This window comes from Budorcas taxicolor, chromosome 13 (genome assembly GCF_023091745.1).
Source record: "Budorcas taxicolor isolate Tak-1 chromosome 13, Takin1.1, whole genome shotgun sequence".
In the NCBI taxonomy this organism is placed as follows: Eukaryota; Metazoa; Chordata; class Mammalia; order Artiodactyla; family Bovidae; genus Budorcas; species Budorcas taxicolor.
This window is the reverse complement of record NC_068922.1, coordinates 47,198,203-47,225,063: the sequence shown is the minus strand read 5'-3', so window position 1 is coordinate 47,225,063 and position 26,861 is coordinate 47,198,203. Positions and strand designations below refer to the sequence as shown.

General features: G+C 43.4%; 1 protein-coding gene across 2 annotated transcripts in view; it reads right to left on the bottom strand.

Moving 5' to 3' along the window:
* CDS2 (CDP-diacylglycerol synthase 2) overlaps positions 1-22,265 on the bottom strand; it is a 45,070-nt gene extending 22,805 nt beyond the window's left edge. For both annotated transcript variants that reach the window (XM_052651094.1, XM_052651095.1), the window contains exon 1: positions 22,055-22,265. In XM_052651094.1, coding sequence (XP_052507054.1) covers positions 22,055-22,111 — 57 coding nt within the window. In that variant the 5' untranslated portion in view covers positions 22,112-22,265. The remainder of the gene's footprint in view (positions 1-22,054) is intronic.
* Positions 22,266-26,861: the final 4,596 nt, after the last annotated feature.

Sequence of the window (26,861 nt, the reverse complement as noted above, 5' to 3'; positions counted from 1 at the left end):
CTCCCCTCCCTCCCCTGTCCTCCAGCCTCCCCTCACCCCAGGCCCTCGTATTACACTGCTTAAGCAGGCTCATCCAAAGAAAGCACTTTTTTCTCCACTTCACAGGTGAACCTTTGGGAAGAGTTTTGAACGCTCCATCCCTTTCCCTTGACTGACCTCAAGCCCCACCAAGCCACCTTCATTCCTGGGCATTCCCAGTCCTCTGCTGCCAGCACAGCCTTGCAGCAATTTTTGATGTGCAACCTTTGATGTTATTATCAAGAAATAGTCTTCCCTTGGCTTCCAAGTAGCACATCCTCCTGGTTTCCCACCTGCCTATCTAGCCAGGCCTTCTTTAGCCAGTTTCTCCTCAGCAGCTTCCTCTTCTGCAGCTTGCCCTTTAATTGAGGGGCTCCGAGAGGTTCCGTGCGGGGGGCTCCTTCTGTTCTACTACGCACTCTCCCTGAGTCTCATTCACTCAGTCTCCCATTCACTCTGATGCCTCTAACAGCCTCTTCTTGAGCTTCAGACCCACATATCCAATCATACTTGATGTCCCCCCTTGGATGTCCCACAGATACCAAAAATCCTCTAGGCGCTCAAAACCAAATTCATTCCCTTTCCCCTGAATAGTGAAAAGGTGGCCAGTCACTCTTCGTGCTTCCTCCCTGTGGAGGAGCTGGAAGGCTTTGAGCAAATACTGAGAATGTATTTGCTCCACTCATGATGCAGGTTGGAAGCTGGGACGAGCATAACAAAGGGTTATGAGCATTCACCGAGTGCCCAAGGCTGGGAATGGATAATGAAGGGTTATACGCCCGGCCTTGAGGCGTTCGAAGGCTTCCTTCTGACCACCTGTTTCTGAGAGCAAGGACTGTTGTTTCATGATAAGACTCCCTTTAGAGTTTCGCCAAAGCTCTGTTATGGCTTGGGTGGCGGGAGCTGTATTTTATGCTTGAATGCTTTAATGTTTATCTGGAATGGCTAAATGCAAGTCAGCCTTATGCTCTATTCCCTGAAAATTATACAACTACACAATTGGATGATAAACTTTGTCAGTCCACTAGAGGCTGTCCCTGAGTGTCCTTTTCAGAGTGCGGTTCTCCGAGCCTTACACTCCCTCAGCTCCTATCACCAAGTCTGTGACCACTACCTCTGAAACAGACTCTTAAGAGTCCCTTGGACTGCAAGAAGATCCAACCAGTCCATCCTAAAGGAAATCAGTCCTGAAGATTCACTGGAAGGACTGATGCTGAAGCTAAAGCTCCAATACTCTGGCCACGTGATGCAAAGAACTGATTCACTTGAAAATACCTTAATGCTGGGCAAGATTGAAGGCAGGAGGAGAAGGGGACGACAGAGGATGAGATGGTTGGAGGGCATCACTGACTCAATGGACATGAATTTGAGTAACCTCTGGGAGTTGGTAATGGACAGGGAGGCCTGGCGTGCTGCAGTCCATGGGGTTGCAAAGAGTCAGACACGACTGAACAACTGAACTGAACCGAAGCCGTTTCCACTGCCTCTGGAACTCCTAGGCCAACACTGTCCCCTCCAGGTAACTGCAACAGCCCAACTGGCCACCTTATCTCCAGCCCTGAGTCTATTCCTACCTCCACTCTAGACTTCACATTGCACCAGAAAGGTCTTTCTGGAAAGAAAACCTGATCGCATCACTCCTTGTCCAGTACTCCTCCTGGAGCTCCCTAGGCTAAACAGAGGTGATTCTTCTTCCTCTTGCCATCTAAAGGATAGATCTCAACATTTTAAATGATCTACAAGCCCCTTTGGGATCAGAGTCTCGTCTACCCTTCCAGCCTACTGTCTCTCAGCCTTTCTGACCTACAGTCCGTTCCTAGAACAGGCTGTACTTTCTTACCTTAGGCATGGTGGGTACAGAGAAGACACTAAGTCTCATCACATGTTCCTAAGTAGCCACAGTCAATCATTCAGAGAGGATCCTGGGTTTACTGGATTTGCAGAGCTGGGCAACAGGTAGCAATTCAACCTCTTTCACACTCTTAAAAGCACCATATGAGGCATTATAGGGTTACAGTCCATGGTCCCCTGTTGAGCTCCTTTTCTTTCTTAGAACAGAAGCCCTGATTTTTATCTGGGCTTAGAACCCAGAGTACATTTTCCAGTTCTGGTCAATGAGATATTAGCAGAAGTGTTGTGAGCAATTATACCTTTTTTCCTCCATGCCGATTCAATTGTGCAAAGGCTAGTTGGAGCTCCAGCAACCATCTTGGCCTATGAGGTGAAAACCATCTATTACCAATGTCTAAGCAACAAGATAAAAGGTGGAGACCATCAGGAAAAACTACCTACAGAGAACAACTATGTAGCAAGAACAAAGTTGTACAGATCCTGGACTGCTTATTACATGAGAAGTAAGGGCAATTCTATCTTGGTTAACTACTGTTTACCAAAAAAACACAGGTATGTCTGAGAAAGAGGTCAGAAAAGTAAGAAGCAGCCTGCCTGAATACAAGGCTTTCTAATCCAGATGGACACTGTTGGTTTAGGTCCCAACCTCCTCAAAACTGTTTTTCCCATACATTCAACCAAGAGTTTGGACGCCACAGAACAAACAGGTATTATCCTTTCTTCATCTTCCCCATTAAAGCCTCCCTCTGGAGTAAACACATCTGTCTACTCAAAGAACAAGCATACAACTCTAATCTAGTGCCAGCCATCATCAGAAGACATTATTTAACTCAGGACAGAGACTCCCAGAGCTCGAAAAATCACCTGTTTCTTGGGAGGCTCTGCCCACAGTTCTGTTCTAATGATACTACTTGTTTTCCCCAGTCCTCCAGAGTCAGACACCAAAAATCAGAAGCCCTGCTGGAATCCAACAGGTCCTCTTATCATCAGTTACCTAGTCAAGCATCTCTATTAGTATTTAAAAAAAAAAAAAAAGAGTCCATCCTTACTGGGGGAGAAAGTAATTTTAAGTTTCTTCATTATTAGAACAAGACTCATGCAAAGAAGAAAGTTTATCAAATATTACCAAGAGTTAATAAGATGGGAAGTAAGTTAATAAAAAATAATAAGAGTTAAGTAAGAAATAAAAAGAGTTAAAAAGAGGAGAAATATATTTGCAATCTCAAAACTGGGCTCAAATGTACTCCCTAGACCTTAGGAGGGCTTCCCTTGTGGCTTGCTGGTAAAAAATCCGCCCACAATGCAGGGTTCAATCCCTGGGTTGGGAAGATCCCCTGGAGAAGGGAAAGGCCACCCACTCCAGTATTCTGGCCTGGAGAATTCCATGGACTCTATAGTCCACGGGGTCACAAAGAGTCAGACCTTAGGAAGAAAATGGAACCAGGATGAGCTACTGGATTCCTCATCTGATGAACCACTAAATCATAAATCATAGTACTTGCCTCAGTGTCACACATCTCCAGCAGTTCCTACTACAAAGATTACTAGACAAAGTAAGTGGTTAAGAATCTGCTTTTGTAATGCAGGGATCACGGATTCCATCCCTGGTCAGGGAACTAAGTTCCCACATGTCTTGGGGCAACTAAGCCCGTGCGCCACAACCAGGGAGTCTGTGCACCACAATGAAAGATTCTACATGACACAATTAAGACCCAACAGACAAACAGATAAATATTTTTTTTTAAAAAGGAAAAGTGTGTTTTTCATACCCCTTGTGGCTCAGCTAGTAAAGAATGTGCCTATAATGTGGGAGACCTGGGTTCAATCCCTGGGTTGGGACGATCCCCTGGAGAAGGGAAAGGCTATCCACTCCAGTATTCTGGCCTGGAGAATTCCATGGACTCTATTGTCCATGGGGTCGCAAAGAGTCGAACACAACTGAGCGACTTTCACTTTCTGTACAATGGGTACAAAGAAACTGACTAAACTATTCTTTTTTGTGTTGGAAGAGTTCCGTTAATACAAAGGTTTAAAAAAAAAAAAAAAAGAGTGCCTGGTCAGCTGAACTGCAAGTGACTTTCAGATACCCCAAACCCCAGCAGAGAAAAACCATTGTGGCCTCAGTGTGATGCCCCAGGCTCTGAGCACAAAAATGAATTTAAAATTTCTTAACATGAAGTAAACAAAACAGCCTCGAAGACACAAAACCAAATGAACATTCCAGTCTTCATCTTATGGTACCTCTTGGCAATATTAGGTCTAGTTGAACACATCCTTCCTGAAACACTCTTCTCTTGGCTTGCCTAATATATACTTTCCAGGTTCTCATTCTACCTGATTGACTGCTCTTAGTTCCTGTGTTATCTTCCCTCTACCTGTCCTCTAAATGTTGGATTGGCTTTAGGCTCAATGCTGGACCCACGACACTCACTCCCTTAAGTATTACCATCCAGCACCTTGGCTTTAATTACCAATTCCATGCCAATGACTCTGATGATTATATCACCAACCCCAACCTCTCCTCCAGCTCCAGACCCAACTGCTATATTTCGAACTACTTACTGACATTCCACCAGAAAGTTCTTGCAGACATCTCAAACATATCTAAACAGAACTACTGACACTGCCCACAAAACTCTCGATCCTCAAGTGCCGAGCCAGCCAGTTGATGGCACCACAGTCTGTATCCAGCATAAGCCAGAAACCTGGGTGCTTTGTGTGCTCAGGCGCTTCAGTCATGTCCAGCTCTCTGCAACCCTATGGACCATAGCCTACCAGGCTCCTCTGCCCAGGAGATTTGCCAAGCAAGAATACTGGAGTGGGTTGTCATCCCTCCTCCAGGGGATCTTCCTGACCCAGGCATCGAACTTGCATCTCTTCTATCTCCTGCATTGGCAGGCAGGTTCTTTACCACTAGCACCACCCAGGAAACCCAGGAGTCACGCTTAATTTGCTTAAGGCCTCTCTCATCTTTCCCCAGTTACTGGACATGCAGCTGACTCCCTTCTAAAATCCACTCCCCTCCCCTTGCATGTTGTGTAGTAGCCTGTGCAAAGTAATTATTTTAATCCCATACCCTTTGCCACAATAACAAGTTCATGAGCAGGCATTTTAACCCCAGTATAACTCAATGTGTGTGTGTGGCGAGGGCAGGGCATAACTGTTCTGGAGTAAGCACTTGGCCTAAGATGGTACAATCAAACTAGAAATTCTCGAATCAAATTATATGACTGTGGGACAAGACACTTGAGCTCTATTTCCCCCCACAAGCCTGAGGAGAAAGGGAATAGGTAGAGAGGCAGAGAGCCCCAGATGCTAAGGCACTGGCCTCCATCTTCATGGGAGTCTTCAGATGATGCCAACACCTGAAAGGCGCAGCAGTGTGAGGACAGAATATGGTTTTAAAGCCAATGAACTGCATGGATTCATTCATCCATACAAAATGAATTTGCAGTAAATTTACTTTGATTTGCAGTAAATCAAACTGCAAATGATTCATAGTCAAAAAACAACTCAAGTTTTGTCGGTTCTATGCCCAAAAATATATCTTAAATCTATCCTTTTATCCTCACAGTCACTAGGCTCATAGCGGCTTCCCAGATGGCGCAGTGGTAAAGAAGCTGCCTGCCAAAGCAGGAGATGTGGGTTCGATTCTGGGCTTGGGAGGATCCCCTGGAGGATGAAACGGTAACCAGCTCCAATATTCTTGCCTGGGAAGTCCCACGGACAGAGGAGCCTGGCGAGCTACAGTCCATAGGGCTGCAAAGAGCTGGACACAGCTGAGCACACACGCATGCACGCTTGCAGGTGCGTCCCAGCCCCCGTCATCTCTCACCTGCAGTGGTCTCCTAATTGCTCCTTTCACCATCCATTCTCCTCACAAATAACCAGTGGTATTCCTAATATGTATCAGTGCATTCAACTCCCCATTAAAACCCTTTAATGACCTCTCACTACCTTAGTTTAACTTCCCAGCCTACCTCTCATATCTCTTTCCTATACCAGTGATTTCCAGGGAGGACAAACTCACAGCCTTTCTGCTGTCCCTCCATACACTGAACTAATTCCTGACTCAGAGGCTTCACATTAACTCTGGAATGTTCTCATTGCTCAATCAGCCCACCTTACTCAATCTTCATTTAATCTCCCCAAAGAGGGCTTCCCTGACCACCCTACTTAAAAAATGGCCCACCTCCATCTCCATCATTCTCTATCTCCTTAGGATGCTTTCTTGTAAAAAATATATATTTTTTTATTTTTATTCTGGTCACATGGCATGCAGGATCCTAGTTTCTGGACCAGGGATCAAACCTGTAGCCCCTGCAGTGGAAGCACAGAGTTTTAACCACTGGACTGCCAAGAAGACCCAGAACGCTTTCTTTTCTTTATAGCACTTACTAACGCCTGAAATTTATTATCAACATCAACTTTGCAGGCACTAGGGATATATACCACTTCAACCCTTAATAAAACATTTTTCCTGAAGTAATATATATTCCTTAAAGATAACTGGGATACACATCTTTAGAATGCCCAGATTATCAAAATGCTGTGATATATTTCACACTAGTCTTTTTCTATAAATACATGTATTATGGGGGGATAATAGCTGTAATCACACTGAACACCCAATTTGTTTTGCTTCCTAGTCACCTCTGTCATTAATGACTTAAGTAAAACCACTGATGGTAGACTGATAAAACAGGCAAGTGACACAAAGCTCAGAAAGACAGATAAACACTTAAAAATATCAATGTGGGACTTCCCTGGTAGTCCAGTGGTTAAGAATCCACTTGCCAATGCAAGGGACGCAAGTATCAACTGATCCCTGGTCCGGAAAGATCCCATGTGCCATGAGGCAACTAAAGCCCACGCCCCACAACTCCTGAGCCCGAGTGCTCTAGAGCCCGTGCTTCGCAACAAGAGACACTGCTGCAACGAGAAGCCCCGGCACCACAACCAGAGAGTAGCTCCTGCCTGCCGCAACTACAGAAAACTGCACATGGCACCGAAGTGCCCGGGGACTGCAGTGAAGACTCAGTGCAAACAAAAGTAAATTAACTATTAAAAATTAAAAAGTCAACGTGCTAGAAAGATGAGCTAAAGATACAAATGCAAAATTAGCAGTTAACACAAGAGTTTAACCACTAGTCTCTCTTCTGTGGACCTACCTTCCATAACACTAGTTATACCCTCTCCCCCTAGCTACAGCTCTACATTTCAACCTGCCAACAAGATACCTCCATGTCCAACCAGCATTTCAAAATTCAGTATGTCCAAAATGAATCAACTCCTTTACCACCCACACCAGCTCTTCTGTTTTCCAACAAGATCCTAATCTACCAGAGATGTGCTCCATAGGGAACACTGATGTCATTACCATCTCCAAAACCCCTCATCAGTACTCAAACTGTACGATACTAACATTCCAGGGTCTCTCCTTATTCCATTCTCACCCCTGGTATACTTGCTAATGTCTGCATGTCAACACTTCTCTACTATACTGGCCTCCAAATTGATTTCTCTACTAATTTCTCCCTTTTCAAACACATTCCCCAGATTAATCTTCTGGGAAAGATTAATCTTCATAAAGCACAGCTCTGATTATACCCCTCTTTCACTCATTTTCACCTAGTCTATTAATGACAAATAGCCTCCCACTTCACATCCTCCAACATTTGTCCTCTACACCCTGCACAAACCTCATGCTCCAACCAAGCATAGCTACTCACTGACCCTGATGACCTCACCCCTTGCTCTCTTCTCCTACTTTGCTCCCAGCCATTTTTCCTTCCTGCTCATTCATCAAGTCCCAACTTAGGAGCACTAAGACTCCTTAAGGAATGTCGTCTCTGATTTCCATCTACAGTAAACAGGAAAAAAAAAAAAAACCACGCCTCCTCAAAATAAACTGACTTCCTAGAAATCTGTGAATATTACATGGCAAAAGAGTAAATATTACCTTATATGGCAAAAGATGTGTTAAGGATCTTGAAAGGAGGTGTTTATCCTGATTATCCAGTTAGGCCCTAAGTGGAATCACACGTACCTATAGGAGAAAGGCAGGGACTTCCCCGGTGGTCCAGTGGCTAAGACTCAAGTTCCCAATGCAGGGGGCCTGGGTTCAGCTCCTTAGATTCCACATGCCGCAAATAAGACCCAGCACAGCCAAACAAATAAAATAAACATTTTTTTTTTAAATAAGAGAGAAATAGAGGGAGATATGATGCAGAAACAAAGAGAAGACAACGTAAAGACAGGCTAGAGAGAGAAATGTGGCCACAAGCTGGGAAGGGGCCTAGAATGGATTCTCCCCAGGAGAAATGTGGCCACAGGCCAAGAGGTGCCAGGAGTCCCCCGGCCGCTGGGAAGGGGCCTAGAATGGATTCTCCCCTGGAGAAATGTGGCCACAGGCTAAGAGGTGCCAGGAGTCCCCCGGATGCTGGGAAGGGGCCTAGAATGGATTCTCCCCAGGAGAAATGTGGCCACAGGCCAAGAGGTGCCAGGAGTCCCCCGGCCGCTGGGAAGGGGCCTAGAATGGATCCTCCCCTGGAGAAATGTGGCCACAGGCCCAAGAGGTGCCAGGAGTCCCCCAGACGCTGGGAAGGGGCCTAGAATGGACCCCCCCTGGAGAAATGTGGCCACAGGCCAAGAGGTGCCAGGAGTCCCCCAGACGCTGGGAAGGGGCCTAGAATGGACCCCCCCTGGAGAAATGTGGCCACAGGCCAAGGGGTGCCAGGAGTCCCCTGGACACTGGGAAGGGGCCTAGAATGGATTCTCCCCTGGAGCCTCTGAAAGGAATGGTCCTCTGAATGGTATGGTCCTGCCAATACCTTGATTTCAGCCTTCCAGTCTCCAAAAACTGTGCGAGAATAACTTCCTATCGTTTTAAGCCTCTGGGTTTATGGCAATTTTTTAGAAGAGTTCCAGGAAACTAACACCCCACACTTCTCACCGGTTTTCTCTTCCAATAAAGTTCCCACAGCACATTATGCATCCCTCCTCCTACTCTTCACTGCACTTTGTAGTTATGTTAAGAGGCACTTTCCATAATCTAATTTAGATTTCAAGCTCATCAAAAGTAAGGACTGCCCTATTCATCTTTACCTTGAGTGCTCCTTGCCTAGAATCTGGTAAAAGCTCAGTAAGTGTTTTTAAAATCACTCAATTTTAATCAAATTCATCAACCTTTATCTACAAAACCGAGAATAATGGCTACCATCATTGGGGTAGGAAACATAACTCTAGAACTATAGTTACACAATTGTAACTAATGACAAAAAAGGACTACATTTTCAGCCCTTCCCAAAGATTAAAATTATTTGGTGAGGGACACCGATAAACCTCAAGTGATAATGAGCCGTATTCTGGACAGCAACTAATGTGTTGCCAAGGAATAAAGAATAAGTTGGCAAAGTGAAACCTTTTAAACTCAAAATGGTTCAATGCTGCCCCAAAGAATGTATAAGTCTGTGTACATTTCCACTCATTTCCCTTGAATAACAGGAAATATTCCAGGCAGAATCAGAACACATCTATCCTTTAAGCCAACCAGACTGCATACAGGAAGGTCACTTTGAATGCTCAAACTCTGAAATGCTACTTTATATTAAGAAACACCTGTTTTATTCTTCTTTGTAAAATCACTACCACCTGAAATTATTACACATTTGTCTGTCTCTTCCACTAAAACATGAACTCCATGTGGAAGGGACTTTTGTTTATTTACTGCTACATCCCCTTGGTCTACAATACTGCCTGGTAGAAGGTCCTCTATAAATGTGTCTGTTCAAAGGTACGAAGGGAAGAAAAAAGTTTAAGGAATGACTAAGAAATTATCCACTTCTATAGGTTAAAACAACAGGCATAAATATCACACTGCAATAGCCCACCACTTTGCACGAAATATCCCCATCTCATCGTTTTACATAGACTTGCAGACTCTATGTGGAAGGAATGTGAAATTCTTGAGACTGACATAAGGATGAGCTATCAAACAAGAGAACGGAGGTCTGTAGTAGAACCGAGAAGACAATTTTAAGCAGCTGCTTACTGCTTTTCCCTCCATGTATTCTGGCAAAAAGAAATAACCTGCCTCCTGCAGCTTAGACTTCCAGAAGTTGAACTCTCCAAGCTAGTTTCTGCTCTAAGCACAGACAGACAGGTGCATCAACCAAAAAAGAAATTACTCACCACCTTAACAACACAGGCAATAGTGTGGGCCACTCAGTCTTCACACTTAACAGTCTGGCTGTCACCTCTACCCAACTCCATCTCAGCTGAGGATTGAGGTTGATGAACAGAATAAACTAACATTTCTGTTACCTGGTATTAAGGAAAAATCTGCTAGTCCACAGTGAAATTTCTAGATAACAAAATATACCCGTTTCATCAATTTAAAAAAATAGCTTTCTTTTAAAGCCATTTAAAAGCAAATCTACCCACAAATGATTACGCACCTCACAACACAGATGCTTAACCTGATAATTATTCTACATTTCCCTTATTAAAAAAAAAAAAAACTAAATTATACTTCAAAGATCTTTTGGGGTTTCAATCTTGATCAGGCAACATCTAACCTAGCAGAAATAGAGTTTCCAGGAGTTGCACAAAATGGAAGACTTTGATACGCAGAAAGGAGTGGGAACAAGGAAATTATACTAGCAAAAGAGTAGACTGGGAGATTGCCCTGGCAGTCCAGCAGTTAGGACTCCACACTTCTACTGTAGGAGGCACAGGTTCAATCCCTGTTCCAGAACTAAGACCCTGCATGCTACACGCCAAAAAAAAAAAAAAAGTAGATTGGTTATTGAAATATTACTTTCCTTCAGGGAATGGCAGGAGTCAATCAGGCAGATTACCCTAAATAGTGCTGATTAAGTAACTCCTGAGTGAGTGCTCTAAGATTCAGTTTCTGGAATGGAAGAGTAAGTCTTGGTTTGGTGATGTGGAGCTTAGAATAAGTGACTCCATTTGGGATCTGTTGTCTTGTTTTTAACACCTTGAATCTCCACTGCTCTTCCACCTGTGCAGATCTCAGGAGCTAATGAATGAAGAGAGGCTATCTTCCCCAAAATACAGACCCTGTGCTTTTATGCTCAGGTTAATGTGGTCCACTGGAGAAGGAAATGGCAAACCACTTCAGTATTCTTGCCCTGAGAACCCCATGAACAGCATGAACAGGCAAAAATATAGGACACTGAAAGATGAACTCCCCAGGTCGGTAGGTGCCCAATATGCTACTGGAGAACAGTGAAGAAATAACTCCAGATAGAATGAAAGAGGGAGCCAAAGCAAAAACAATACCCAGTTGTGGATGTGACTGGTGATAGAAGTAAAGTCCAATGCTGTAAGGAGCAATATTGCATAGGAACCTGGAATGTCAGGTCCATGAATTGAGGCAAATTGAAAGTGGTCAAACAGGAGATGGCAAGAGTGAATGTCGACATTTTAGGAAACAGCAAACTATAATGGATTGGAATGGGTGAATTTAACTCAGATGACCATCATATCTACTACTGTGGGCAAGAATCCCTTAGAAGAAACGGAGTAGCAAGGATGCAATATTTGGATGCAATCTCAAAAACGACACAGTCTTCAAGGCAAACCATTCAATATCACAGTAACCCAAGTCTATGCCCTGATCAGTAACACTGGAAAAGCTGAAGATGAACAGTTCTATGAAGACCTACAAGATCGTTTAGAACTAACATCCAAAAATGATATCCTTTCATTATACGGGACTGGAATGCACAAGTAGGAAGTCAAGAAACATCTGGAGTAACAGGCAAATTTGGCCTTGGAATACGGAATGAAGGAGGGCAAAGGCAAAAGAGAACGCACTGGTCATAGCAAACACCCTCTTCCAACAACACAAGAGAAGACTCTACACATGGACATCACCAGATGGTCAACACTGAAATCAGATTGATTATATCCTTTGCAACCAAAGATGGAGAAGCTCTATACAGTCAGCAAAAACAAGACCAGGAGCGGACCGTGGCTCAGATCATGAACTCCTTACTACCAAATTCAGACTCAAATTGAAGAAAACAGGCAAAACCACTAGACCACTCAGCTATGACCTAAATCAAATCCCTTACGATTATACAGTGGAAGTAAGAAATAGATTCAAGGGACTCGATCTGATAGACAGACTGCCTGATGAACTACGGACAGACGTTCGTGACACTGTAGAGGAGACAGGGATTAAGGCCATCCCCAAGAAAAAGAAATGCAAAAAAGCAAAATGGCTGTCTGAGGAGGCCTTACAAATAGCTGAGAAAAGAAGAGAAGCAAAAAGCAAAGGAGAAAAGGAAAGATATACCCATTTGAATGCAGAGTTCCAAAGAATAGCAAGAAGTGATAAGAAAGCCTTCCTCAGGACTGGAAAAGGTCAGTTTTCATTCCAATCCCAAAAGGCAATGCCAAAGAATGCTCAAACTACAACATAATTGCACTCATCTCACACACTAGCAAATTAATGCTCAAAATTCTCCAAGCCAGTCTTCAACAGTTCGTGAACCATGAACTTCCAGATGTTCAAGCTGCTTTTAGAAAAGGCAGGGGAACCAGAGATCAAATTGCCAACATCCGCTGGATCATAGAAAAAGCAGGAGAGTTCCAGAAAAACATCTATTTCTGCTTTCTTGACTATGCCAAAGCCTTTAACTGTGTGGATCACCACAAACTGTGGAAAATTCTTAGAGATAGGAATACCAGACCATCTGACCTGCCTCTTGAGAAATCTGTATGAAGGTCAGGAAGCAACAGTTAGAACTTGATATGGAACAACAGACTGGTTCCAAATAGGAAAAGGAGTACATCAAGGCTGTATATTGTCACCCTGTTTATTTAACTTATACTCAGAGTACATCATGAGAAACGCTAGGCTGGATGAAGCACAAGCTGGAATCAAGATTGCTGGGAGAAATATCAATAACCTCAGATATGTAGATGACACCACCCTTATGGCAGAAAGCGAAGAACTAAAGAGCCTCTTGATGAAAGTGAAAGAGGAGAGTGAAAATGTTGGCTTAAAGCTCAACACTCAGAAAACTAGGATCACAGCATCTGGTCCCATCACTTCATGGCAAATAAATGGGGAAACAATGGAAATAGTGTCAGACTTTATTTTGGGGACTCCAAAATCACTGCAGATGGTGCCTGCAGCCATGAAATTAAAAGATGCTTACTCCTTGGAAGAAAAGTTTTGACCACCCTAGAAATCATATTAAAAAGCAGAGACATTACTTTGCCAACAAAGGTCCATCTAGTCAAGGCTATGGTTTTTCCAGTAGTCATGTATGGATGTGAGAGTTGGACTATAAAGAAAGCTGAGCACTGAAGAATTGATGCTTTTGAACTGTGGTGTTGGAGAAGACTCTTGAGAGTCCCTTGGACTGCAAGGAGATCCAACCAGTCCATCCTAAAGGAAATCAGTCCTGAATATTCATTGGAAGGACTGATGCTGAAGCTGAAACTCCAATACTTTGGCCACCTGATGTGAAGAAATGACTCATTGGAAAAGACCCTGATGCTGGGAAAGATTGAGAGCAGGAAGAGAAGGGGATGACAGAGGATGAGATGGTCGGATGGCATTACTGACTCAACGGACATGAGTTTGGGTAGGCTCCGGGAGTTGGTGTTGGACAGGGAGGCCTGGCATGCTGCGGTTCACAGGGTCGCAAAGAGTCAGACATAACTGAGCGACTAAACTGGACTGATTCAGCACAGGCACTATATGACATATCTTGTAATAACCTATAATGGAAAAGAGTAAAAGTAGATTATATATAAAGTAAATTATATACATATATATATATATAAAAAACTGAATCACTCCTGTACACCTAAAATGGACACAACATTATAAATGAACTACGTGCATGATAAGTCGCTTCAGTTGTGTCTGACTCTGTGCGACCCTATGGACTGCAAGAGACTGCCAAGTTCCTGTCCATAGAATTCTCCAGGCAAGAACACTGGAGTAGGTTGCCACACCCTCCTTCAGGGGATCTTCCCAACTCAACTACATTTGAATTAAAAAATAAAAAGGCAAGCTACCAGACCATGCGTGGTAGCATTACAGCCACGTGTAGCAATATGCACAGGAGGAAAAGGCATTTGAACAATGGTTGCTTTCCTGAACAACGAGATTATAGGTGGATTTCATCCTCATTTGCATACATTCCTGTGATTTCTATAATACGTACATGCCTGATGAAGTATTGAGATGTTGTTGTTCAGTCACTTAGTCATGTTCAACTCTTTGTGACCCCATGGACTGCAGCATGCCTGGCTTCCCTGTCCTTCACCATCTCCTGGAGTTTGCTCAAACTCATGCCCATTGAGTCAGTGATGCCATCCAACCATCTCATTCTCTGTCATCCCCTTCGCCTCCTGCTTTCGATCTTTCCCAGCAGCAGAGTCTTTTCCAATGAGTTAGCACTTTGCAACAGGTGGCCAAAGTGTTAGAGCTTCACCTTCAGCATCAGTCCTTCCAATAAACATTCAATGTTGATTTCCTTTAGGACTGACTCGTTTGATATCCTTTAGGACTGACTGGTTTGGTTTGCTGTCCAAGGGACTCTCAAGAGTCTTCTCCAACATCACAGTTTGACAGCATCAATTCTTCAGCACTCAGCCTTTTTTACTGTCCAGCTCTCACATCCATACATTACTGGAAAAATCATAGCTTTGACTATTCGAACGTTTGTGGGCAAAGTATGCATGCATGCATGCTAAGTCGCTTCAGTCGTGTCTAACTCTTTGCAACCCCATGGACTGTAGCCCTCCAGGCTCCTCTGTCCACGGGATTCTCCAGGAAAGAATAGTGGAGTGGGTTGGTATTTCCTTCTCCATGTCAGCAAAGTAATGTCCCTGCTTTTTAATATGCTGTCTAGCTTTGTCACTGATTTTCTTCCACGGAACGTCTTTTAATTTCATGGCTGCAGTCACCATCCATAGTGATTTTGGAGCCCAAGGAAATAAAGTCTGTCACTGTTTCCACTGTTTCCCCATCTACTGGTCATGAAGTGATGGGACCAGATGCCATGATCTTAGTTTTTTGGAAGTTGAGTTTTAAGCCAGCTTTCTTACTCTCCTCTTTCACTTTCATCAAGAGGCTCTTTTTTTTTTTTCAAACCCCCTCCAAGAGGCTCTTTAATTTCTCTTCGCTTTCTGCCATAAGGGTGGTGTCATCTATACATATGCGGTTACTGATATTTCTCCCAGCCATCTTGATTCCAACCTGTGGTTCATCCAGCCTGACATTTCGTATGATGTACTCTGCATAGAAGTTAAATAAGCAGGGTGATAATATAGAGCCTTGACGTACTCCTTTCCCAATTTTGAACCAGTCAGTTGTTCCATGTTCAGTTCTAACTGTTGCTTCTTGACCTGCATACAGGTTTCACAGGACGCAGGTAAGGTGGTCTGGTATTCCCATCTCTTTAAGAATTCTTCAGTTTGTTGTGATCTACATAGTCAAAGGCTTTAGCATAGTCAATGAAGCAGAAGTAGAGGTTTTTCTGGAATTCTCTAGCTTTTGCTATGATTCAACCCATGCTGGCAATTTAATCTGTTTCCTCTGCATCTTCTAAATCCAGCTAGTACATCCAGAAGTTCTTGGTTCACATACTGTTGAAGCCTAGTTTGAGAAACAAAAGTGAAAGGCAAAGGAGAAAAGGAAAGACAAACTGTTATGAATGCAGTTCCAGAGACTAGCAAGGAGCATATCGAGATAAGGGAAGATCTTAAATGGGTTTTGAGAAAACAGGACTTCAATAGGCAGAGATGGAAAGAGGGGTGACAGAAAACAAGCATATTTCCTATGGTTGGAAATATCAAGAGGCAAGATGCATGTCACAGAGGCCCCAAGCAGGAAGGGGGTTGGTTAAGAGACAGGGTCATAAAGGACCAAATTTAAGAGATCTGAAAAGAGGGTCAGAATTTTTTTCTTCCCTTCTGTAACTCACAGAGTAGTTTCCGAGCTGTTCAAAGGTCAGGAGGACTAGAAGAGGCTGAGAGTAAATCCTGAAGGAAGGTAACTCAATTAGAAGGATTTACAACTAGTTCAGGCATCCTGAACTATCTTAAATATGCAAAAGCAATAGATAAGGAATCCAGGTGTCATCTGATGTGAACATCTGGCCTGGACTAGATGAGGGAGCAGAGACACAGGGACTAATGGATTCCCAACTGAAGCAGAGCAGACAGGAGCAGGAAGGTCTAAAAGGAGAAAATTAGATTTCAGACAAAGCAAGTTTGTGCTGCCTGAGGTATACATATACCTAGGGATTTCCTGCAGGTCACTAAACTCACAGGACTGGCAGGACAGAGACTGTGGGTAAAGGCTTTGAGAGCCGCCCACTGAGGGATTCAGGTCAGCGACACACATCCTCTCAATGTCAGAGACCCACGAGCAGAAAATGCAGCCAGTAAATCTCAAATCACAAGGGCTCTTTCCAAAATGCAGCCAAGTCTTCACAGAGAAGTCCCAGGCTGGTCCTGGGGTGACTGTAATACAAAAGAGCTGCTGCCAAAGAGCAAAAAATTCAAAGGACAGTTCAGGTCTTTCCATGCCAGCAGCAAGTGCTCATGAGCACTACTTCCTGGCAGGCGTAGGCTGCTGCCGGGGAGGAGAATCAGGGAGGCAGGAGGGAGATGTTCACAGTGCTACACCATCACCTTTCAGTTCTGATACATGCACACACTGTCTAGTCAAAATAACATAAAGTTTAACCTTCCTTAAATGGTCACTCTAAATAAATAATAAAAGGTCACTCAACTGAGTGGGCCCTATGCCATCCCCACTGCTGAAGCAAACTTGAGCAGAAGAACAAAGATCAGGCAGTGGCAGGGTGAACTGCCTAATGCGGGCCATGTCTGCCCTGGCTGGCGCCGCACCACCACCCCAACCAGGCAGCTACTGCACAGCACGGCTTGGAAGGCAGGAACTCAACCCAACCCCAGGAACAAATCAGTATTCCTCAAAGGAGAGCCTGGCAAAATTAACAGTCAAGAGTCTCTTTTCCAAACCAGACACAGTCTGCTGAGTGAAAAGCTGTGTTTTATTAACCCCCCAGCCTCCAGCACCAGGCAGGAAGGCTGGGGAGACTGGCACTGCACAGGGAGCACGTTAAAAAACTTGGTGTGCAGGAGAGTTACTTGGCAAGCCCTCTGCAACACTAACAAGTTCAATACACTCCATCTATGTGGATCTTAGAAAAGATAGCAGAGTGCACAAATCACAAATAATGATGCACTACTTTTTTCAAACAGTTTAAAGGGTGATTATGAGCACTGTGAAATTAGGAGAGTCATTTCAAAAGCTTCCCAGATACATTCAAAATTATGATTTCTTGAAATCAGTAGAGAAAGAATGGATTATCTGGAGCCAAAAGTGATATAAAATCCTGGACGTTTTCCCCATGAGCACAGACACCAGCCCTCTCTCAGAGCTAGTGAGACTGTATACGGCAGACCTTGGGTTCAGTGAACATTCTAAAAGAAAATGTATAAATACTGAATGACATTGTTTCAGGACAAATAGTTCTAATACTAAGAGCCATCAACCAGAAAGCATTTAATCTGAGTAGCTTCCCATGAAGCTCAGAGTGAGGAGCTGACAACTTGCTAGGAGTTCTCTTCAAGGATACCCGAGTGGCTGCTCCTAGGGGTGAACTTAAAATATATAAATCACCACTTTTCCAATAACCAGGAAAATAGGACCTAATCAACTTTTTCTACAAAAAAAAAAAAAAGTTTTCTCAGAGTTGCAATGTTCACTCAGGAACACACACACACGTTTATATACATATATATGTATGTATATAGATTTTGCTACTTTTGTGAAAAAATAGGAGATATTGGGGCTTTTTTTAAATCAAAGTCAACCAACTCAGAAACTTTTAAAGTCTGTAAATTAAGTCTGTATCCTAAAAGGCAACATTACGCAACATAATGAGTAAAAAGGAATCAGAAAACCTTCATACTATTAACAACTCTGCATCTAACCAGCTGTGTGACATTGAGCAAGTAACAAGCTCTCTGGGCTACTCTGCTATAAAATAACTAGCCCTAAAATCCCTTCTAGTTCTAACATCTGATAAGAGCAATTTAGTATTTTTTAAAATGTTAAAGGCTAATGAAATATCACATAAATTTACACAAAACAGTTTAAACAAAATGTTTTTTTGAAAAAAACTAATTTTAAGTAGCCATAAGTTGGAAAATAACTGAGTTTTTAAAATAAAATTATACTGTTTGATCAGCAACTAAAAATACTGGGTCATATGACAAACTAATCTTTCATCTTCTCTTTCTATTTAAGTCTGGGAGCCATAGTTAAGGTTTACTGATTATTCAAAACCTGAATTACTTCTCAATGTAAAAAAAAAAAGATTGAAAGAATAAAGCATTTCTCCTGCATCTGAAGTAGTCAGAGCTCTGAAAATAAGATTTTATTATTTCAGTAGCACTTTTAAAGTCTAACAGAAAACTATGTTTAATTATTTACCACTATTCTAAAATATGCTATGAAAATATGCTTTCAGTCATGTCTGACTCTTTGCAACCCCATGGACTATACAGTCCATGAAATTCTCCAGGCCAGAATACTGGAATGGGTAGCCTTTCCCTTCTCCAAGAGATATTCCCAACCCAGGGATCGAACCCAGGTCTCCCAAATTGCAGGCAGATTCTTTACCAGCTGAGCCATGAGGGAGGTCTGAAAAAGCTATTAGGGAAAGACAATTGCATGTAGCAATATTCCTTCTACAGCTGAAGTTTGACTGTGATTCTGAGCGCTGAAAAATTCAGTAAGAAAATGAACTGAAAAGGTGGGTCATAGAAGGCCAAGCTCTGTCTATAAAATTTTCTTTAAAAGGTGATAAATAGGAAAAGACTACTCTGAACACTTATAACTTGAAGATTTAATCATCTTCCAAGAGTAGAAGGTGAATATTAGCTTTTTCCTGTAAAACTATATTTCAACCAGAAACAGCAGCTTAACACAGTACAATGTGACAATTTCTGCTCTACATACGTAACATACATACTCACTTAATCCATATGACTATCCTCTGAAGCACATGCTACTTTTTTATCACCCCTCGATGGACAAGCTGAGGTTTTTATGCAAGTTAAGTGATTTCCTCAAAGTTACACAGCATGTATGGAGTAGGAAAATGGCAACCCACTTCAGTATTCTTGCCTGGAAAATTCCATGGACAGAGGAGCCTCACAGGCTACAGTCCACGGGGTGGCAAAGAGTTGGACACGTCCAAGCGACATGGACTGACTGACATCACACACACACACACACACACATACACACAGCTGGTAAGCGGCACTGTCCAGGCTAATGATAGCTCTAGCTGTTATGCCCCTGCTCTTAAAACCACCATCTTCAGTCAAAATCTAAACTCCCCTTTCTAAATGATGCCTTTATTTGATCTTTATACTGGTTTCATTGATCTAGAAAGAAAGCCTTGAGTGAGTAAAGCTCTACTTTAAACAGCACTCTAGCACTTAAGGACGATAGACAAGGACTCCACATCCTTCCTTCTAACCTCCAAAACAAAGTCTCCTGAAATGCCAACCCAATCATAAATTTTAAGATGCCAATGTTTTGGCCCAAGTTCCATTCTCTCCTTTCCTAAGCTCCAATGGAAAAACATGGAATGATGGGAGGAAGATCATTTCCAAACCTTAAACTCCAAGTTTCTTGGTTTGGCAACAATACTGTGCTTTGGGACTTTAAAATTATAAGCACGGTTCCCAGAGGAAAAATTTCCTTTATTAGCAACTGGCTTGACAATTCGATTCTAGGATGCTAAATATAATACATTCTGACTTTTATAATAATAAACACATTCCCCAGATTATTTTGAAATGACTGTTTATTTAAATTTTGTCATACCAGTTAGGCAACTGTAGCATTTTTTCCTAAATCTTTCAAATTTGTTTCAGTTCTTTTAATGAATTGACCTGACACTGTTTTCTGAATTCTACAATGAAATAAGAAAGCTGGAATTTTGCCATTTGTTTCCCTTAAAAGATGCCCTTGTTTTACTATTTTTTATTTTCTTAAATTTTAACCCAAGAATATCAGCAAAGTCAGAAACATGGAAGTAAGTTTTACGAACTATGAAATAAAATAAACCTAATTTTAATACTTTATATACATTCATGTGATGGCTCAGATGGCGGTGAATCCACCTGCAAGGCAGGAGACCCCGGTTTGATCCCTGGGTTTGAAGATCCCCCGGAGGAGGGCATGGCAACCCACTCCAGTATTCTTGCCTGCAGAATCCCCATGGATAGTAGAGTCCGGCAGGCTACAGTCCATGGGGTTGCCAAGTCAGACACGACTGAGTGACTAAGCACAGCATACATTCATCAAAGACAAATAAAGTATTTCACAGTTTTTAAAAGGAATCTTTATTATTAAAAATCCCATGCATGGTAATCCAGAAATATTGGCAATGGTGCAACTGCCTTGTTCTGAGCTAATGGACTAAGTGTTTGTGGAGCAACAAGCATTCAGTGAACCTCAAATGGATCCAAGTAGTTGGATGGGGAGGGGAGAAATTTTATTTTACCTCATAACCTCATGGTTTTGGGGGTATGTGGGTTTGCCTGTTTTTACCATTAACTCTAATTCTTACATGTAGCTTTTTAACATACAGCCCACTAGGTATCACGCTTTCTTTTTTGACTGCTCTTTTCACACCTAAAACCACAAAGTCCCATTAACATCAAGACTGATCTCTCATCCTATACAGGGCTATACAGCCTCAAAACATCTGGTAACTTCCCAACAGGCAAATGCATGGTGGCAACAGAGCTCTTCCAGGCCAAACTAAGGTATTTAATGGGAAGATTAGAAACTTCAAAGTACCTTGTCTCTGTAAGCGACTCCTCAACTTGCAACCAAATTTTTCTCCAAAACATATTCTAGAAATCAAATTCCATTATCTTTCACCCTTCTAGTATAACTGCTGTTGACACCTTGACACCAAATCTTGGCTTTCTTCCTTCCTGATATCTCCCTAAGGTTCCTTTCCTCCGGTTTTCTAAAATGGAAAGCTACATAAGTGGGTATTGAGGGCCTGCTGTAGAGGGAATAGGGATTGGTGGGAGCAGCTGTTCCTCAGTTCCAGCCAAACATTAATCAGCTGGGAATATGATGGCAGATCTTCCAATGATCCAAAATAGGCAATAAATTCAAGTGGCTGGGAGAAATATTCTGGTTTTTTAAAGCAACACAGGGACCAAAGAAAGCAACTGCAGGTCACCAGCTGGCAACCCGCGAGTCAGACACTCTTTCATTCTGGTCCAGGCTCCCTCAGTCCAGTTTACACATCACTGTCATCAATCCACCAAATAACACTGCTCCTGACCACGACAAACTCCAGGCTTGAAATATTACCACCAAGTTTGTGCTGTCATTTAGCGTCCACAGTAACAAGGCCACTCCTCACCTTCCCTACATAGACCTTTCACTTCAACCCAAGAAGTCTTCTCACCTCATCCCTCACCCCCGCAAGATGGCCTCTGTTCTACCCTCCTCTACCCCAACAAAGCCCACATCTGAAGCAGGAAACAAGCCCATCTTTGGGGAATATACCTTTCAACACCTAATGACTGCATGACTTCTCTGCTTAAAGCCAACAGATTTAACTTTCGAGAAGGGGTTTAAATCTCCTAACAGGCAAATCTCATGGCCTTGTCTTGATACACCTTCACCCCTCAACAAATAACGGGAGATCGGAGAGGCTAAATCACGCTCTGAGGAATCTTTGCGGGGTCTCGACGTCTTCACACCAGGGAACGCCTGGGGAGTGGACTAGAATGGAACCCGTCCCCCCCTCCCCCCGGCCCCAATCAGCCCCGCGAGACAGGCAGACGTGCGCAACCTCCCGCGCTTTCCTTCCTGCGCCGCGGAGATACCAACCCCAACCGGACCCCAGAGCTGTGTCCTCGGGACCTCGACCTGCTGAACCCTGCCGCGAGCTCCGCGGGACCCCGCACCCAAGGACCCTCCGCCCTACTGAGGCCCGATGCTTCCGGCGGCCGAGCCAGAGTCAAAAGGCGAGACGACCCCTCTCTGCGCGCCCCCCACGGACTTATGGGGGACGCCGCTTCCGCAGCCGCGCCCACCCGGTGCCGCCGCTACCTTGTCCTCGGGCGGAGCTTCCGGCTCGCGGGCCACCCTCTGCCTCAGCTCCGTCATGCTGGAAACACCAGCGCTTAGTCGCCGCTGCCGCGTAGCGCAGACGCCGGGGCCGGCGCGCGGACTCTGCTCGGCCAGCCCCGAGTCGCCAAAGCAGCGCGCAGCTACGCAGCGCCTCGCTAGCCCCACCGCAGCCCAGCCGCCAGCCCTGGAACTCGGCCCCTCCCGGCTCAGCCGCCGCCCTTTCACCCGGGCGGAGCTTGACCAGCCTTCTCCAACCTCTGCCTGCTTGCTCCTTTTCTGGTAAAGGCCCGGAGGGAGGGCGCAGGCGCACCACCGCCATCACGGCCCGGGAGATCCACCAATGGCGCGAACCCGTTAGGGAGGCGGGGCGAAGGCGGGGCAAGTGAAACGTAGTGGAGAGGCGTGCGTTATTAGATAGTAGCATGAGGGGGCGGGAAAAGGCGTGTTTCAGAAGGAGACTAGCCAATGGGAACTCGAGCCCTGGCGCCCAGGGTCTTAGAGGTTAACAACTTGCTGGGGATAATGGCAACCCACTCCAGTATTCTTGCCTGCAAAATCCCATGGACTTAGGAGCCTGGTAGGCTACAGTCCATGGGGTCGCTAAGAGTCGGACACGACTGAACGACTTCACTTTCTTTCACTTTCCCCAGTCTCCAGCCTGCCTAGTCAGTACTTTCCCTCACACAGATAGGTATCCGCTTATTAGGCCCTGAGCAGAAAGGCCTGGGGAGCCCACCTGTGTAAAAGATTACTGATAAGGAAGTGAAATTCAAACTTCAGTCTGTATCGTCTGCTTTATGTGCTGGGCACTGAACTATGTAATCTATCTCATTTAAACTGCACAACACTTGGAAGTGGATATGATTTTCATTTTACAGTTAGGGTTTTCCACGGTTATTCAGATTTCTTTTCTGCCTTCTGAACTACTGAAAGACCTTTTAGGTGGGGAGGAATGTTGCCTACTTTGTTCACAGCCGGATCCCTTCTGTACCTGACACATCCCAAGTCCCTAATGAATGAGGTTTCTCCTAAAAGAAAATTATTTAGCCAAGGTCTCACGGCTAAAAAGTGCCCACTAAGAATTAGAACATAAATCTGTTTGCCACCAACGCCCGCTCTAACGTACTCCCGGCCTTCTTAAATTTATTAATATCTGTGTTACTCAGCATTGCTTTCAGCAGTTCCTGTTCACTGCCTTGTAAGTGATGTAAAACAAGTATAAAGTGGGGCCCCTTCCCTTAGCATCTTGTAATTTAACAAGGAGAGAAATTTGCACGCATAGGAGATGCAATTTTGTGTTAGCAATTTTGACCTGAACTGTGAGGTTTGGGGAAAATAGAATTCTGAACCGGATGTTTTATTTTCTTGATTTCTGTGAAACTAGATCCCAAAATGCCTGTAACACTGCTTACAGTCTACAGTAAAGTAAACGTGAGATCCGTGTTAAGTCGCTTTAGTCGTATGCAACTCTTTGTGACCCAATGGACTGTAGCCCACCAGGCTCCTCTGTCCACGGGATTCTTCAAACAAGAACACTGGAGTGGGTTGCCATGCCCTCCACCAGGGGATCTTCCTGACCCAGGGATAGAACCCATGTCTCCCTCCTGCATTGCAGGCAGATTCTTTACCGATGAGCCACCAGGAAAGCCCAAAATCGGTGTGGAGGATCAATGATTTCAGGGTATACTTTGTTCTCTATTAACAACATTGCACAAACACTTGATTTTGTTTTTTGAGAGAAACAGACCACTCCATTCAGGCCATTATTTATTTAGAGAAAGCCTTGCTTTTGTGTTTTGTCTTAATCTTATTTATAAAAGTAAATAACATGCTGATTGTAATTTTTAAACCCTTTTAATCTGTTGGGGACTGTGTGACCACTATTTTGGCTGTTAGTGATCACCTCTTGAACTGAAGACTAAGACACTTCTTGGATAAATTATACAAGGTTTATTAGCTATAGGATGTAAAAGGATGTCAACAGAGAGAGCCACAAGTTCATCCTTAAGACAAGTGGAAGTGTTAGTAACTAGATTCTCACCTTTGGGGAACATGTGAAAGGTCACATTCAAGTAAGCATTACATCAGTCCTCCTGGAAGCTCGGCTGTTTGCTTTGAAACCCAGCCTAACTGGAGAACCAATGCACACAGCTTCAGAATGCAAACCATTTTTTCATACATTTACTAAGACTGGACCTTAGACACTGAAAGCCAGAGACCTTTGGTTTTTGTTTAGATACACTGAATTGGATTTCTCTATTGTGGAAACTTCGAATATATTAACAGACACAAGTTTTTAGGCATATGGAAGTTTTAAAACTTACATAGTCATTCCTTATGTTTTATGGGGTGTTTTTTCCTTTTATGTTTAGAAGTCCACAGCAAGATCTCTTAAATATTTACCAATATATTTTTCCATCTCTTGAGTTTACACGTATTTGAATTTTAATTAATCTGCCGAATTTATTTCAGTAAACAATTAGGAAGAGTCTATAGCTTTATTCTTCCCTCAGTTCAGTTCAGTCGCTCAGTTGTGTCTGGCCCTTTGCAACCCCATGAATCGCAGCACACTAGGCCTCCCTGTCCATCACCAACTCCCAGAGTCCACTCAAACTCATGTCCATCAAGTCAGTGATGCCATCCAGCCATCTCATCCTCTGTCGTCCCCTTCTCAAGCCCCCAATCCCTCCCAGCATCCTAGAAGTTTAATGAATTTTTTATCATAATTTAATTCATTTTTCTGTTTGGAATAGCACCTTTACTAGATGTTTAAGTAATCCTCTTAAAATAGAAGTCTCATGTCAAAGCTTCCTTTGATAACTTTCTTTTTCACTTATAGAAGGCTTCCAAAGTGCTGTAAGATCTCAGCCCTGCCTCTCTTTGCAACTTCTCTCCCCTTTGTTCAGTGTGTTCCAGACATATCAATCTTTGAGTTCTATTATGTCAATTGTTGTTGTTCAGTCCCTAAATTGTGTCCAAACCTTTGCGACCCCATGAACCACAGTCCAGCAGGATCCTCTGTGGGCTTTTACACAGATATTTTTCTATGAGATTTTTCCTGGTGAGAATACTGGAGTGGGTGCCATTTCCTTCTCCAGGGGATCTTCCCAGACCAGGGATCAAACTCCTATCTCCTGCACTGGCAGGCTGATTCTTTACCACTGAGCCACTAGGGAAGCCTATATGTCAATTACATCTCAATAAAACTGGAGGAAAATATTTATTAAAAAGCTTTGAATTTTTCAGATTTACTTATTTTTGGCTGCACTGGGTCTTCGTTGCTTTTCTTGGGCTTTCTCTAGTTGCAGCGAGCAGGGGCCACTGTCCATTGCAGGGCATAGGCTTGCATTGTGGTGGCTTCTCTTGCAATGTACAGGCTTCTCAATGCGGTGGCTTCCCTTATTGCCCAGCACAGGCTCTAGGCGCAGTGGTTGCAGCTCATGGGCCTCTAGAGTGTGGGCCCAGTAGTTGTGGCATATGGGCTTAGTTGCTCATGGCACATGATCTTCCTTCCTGAACCACAGATCAAACCCTAGTCCCCTGCATTGGCAGGCGAATTCTTATCCACTGTGCCACTAGGGAAGTCCAAAAAGCTTTGAATTTTAAAACAAACTACTATCTGAACACCTTCTAAGCATGCTGTCCTTTTAAATGTTATTTTTTCAGCCAAGAATACTCTTTCTCCCACTCTCCAAACAGCTAGTTTCTCTGGTAAAATGCTAACTACTCAGAAAGGCCATATCTGACCACAGTTCATAGCCATTCTTAAATCATGAGTGGAGTTTAATTGCCATTTAAAATACCTTCAAATTAATAACACTTTGATTTGGCATTAAAATGCCAAAATGCTATTATGTAAGCAGAAAGCACAGAAACAGAGTAACAGAGTATACATGTTATTAGTGGAGCAAATATTTCTCACTGGAAGAATAAATGCATTCCACATTTTGCAAAGGAACTCAGACACCAAAATAACCTAGAAGGAAAATACCCACAAAAGATGAAACTGTTGTGTTTTGATATAAAAATACATGCAAAAGGGTAGTTGATCATACATAATTGAAGTTAGTGCTAGCATCAAAATTTACAAATGCATGGCTGAGTCTTGGAATAAATTCCAGAAACAACAGAGTAGCACTCTTTTTAAAATAATTTTATTTATTTTTGGCTGTGCCAGACCTTTGTTACTTTGTGCAAACTTTATCTAGGTGCAGCTAGTAGGGGCTACTCTTGGTTTCAATTTAAGTGCACTGGCTTCTCATTGTGATAGCTTCTCTTGTTTTGGGCCATGGGCTATAGGGCAGTCAGGCTTCAGTAGTTGCGGTTCCCTGGCTCTAGAGCACAGGCTCAATAGTTGTAGTGCATAGACCCTGTTCCAAGGCATGTGGGATCTTCCAGGATTAGGATCGAACCCCGAGGTCCTACACCAGTAGGTGACTCTGCATCACTGAGCCACCAGGGAAGCCCAGTATCACTCTTAAGAATGCTGCACCATTCACAGCCTTGACAACGGTGATATATGGAAAAAACAGCAGTTATCAGCAACTGACTGAGAAACTGAATGTTAAGACATATTACGAGTGCTTTTATATATGTGTGTGCTTTTACATATTTATTACAGGATAGGTGCATATTTTATTTTCTTGTGCTAATAAAATAATGGAGTATCTTACAATTGAAGGTATTTTAAAGTAAATTAAAGACACATCTAATAGAAATACTAGAGGGAGAGCATTGAGTAGGGAAAGGGAATTTTTGAAACCATAATGGTTGACAATATTCTAGA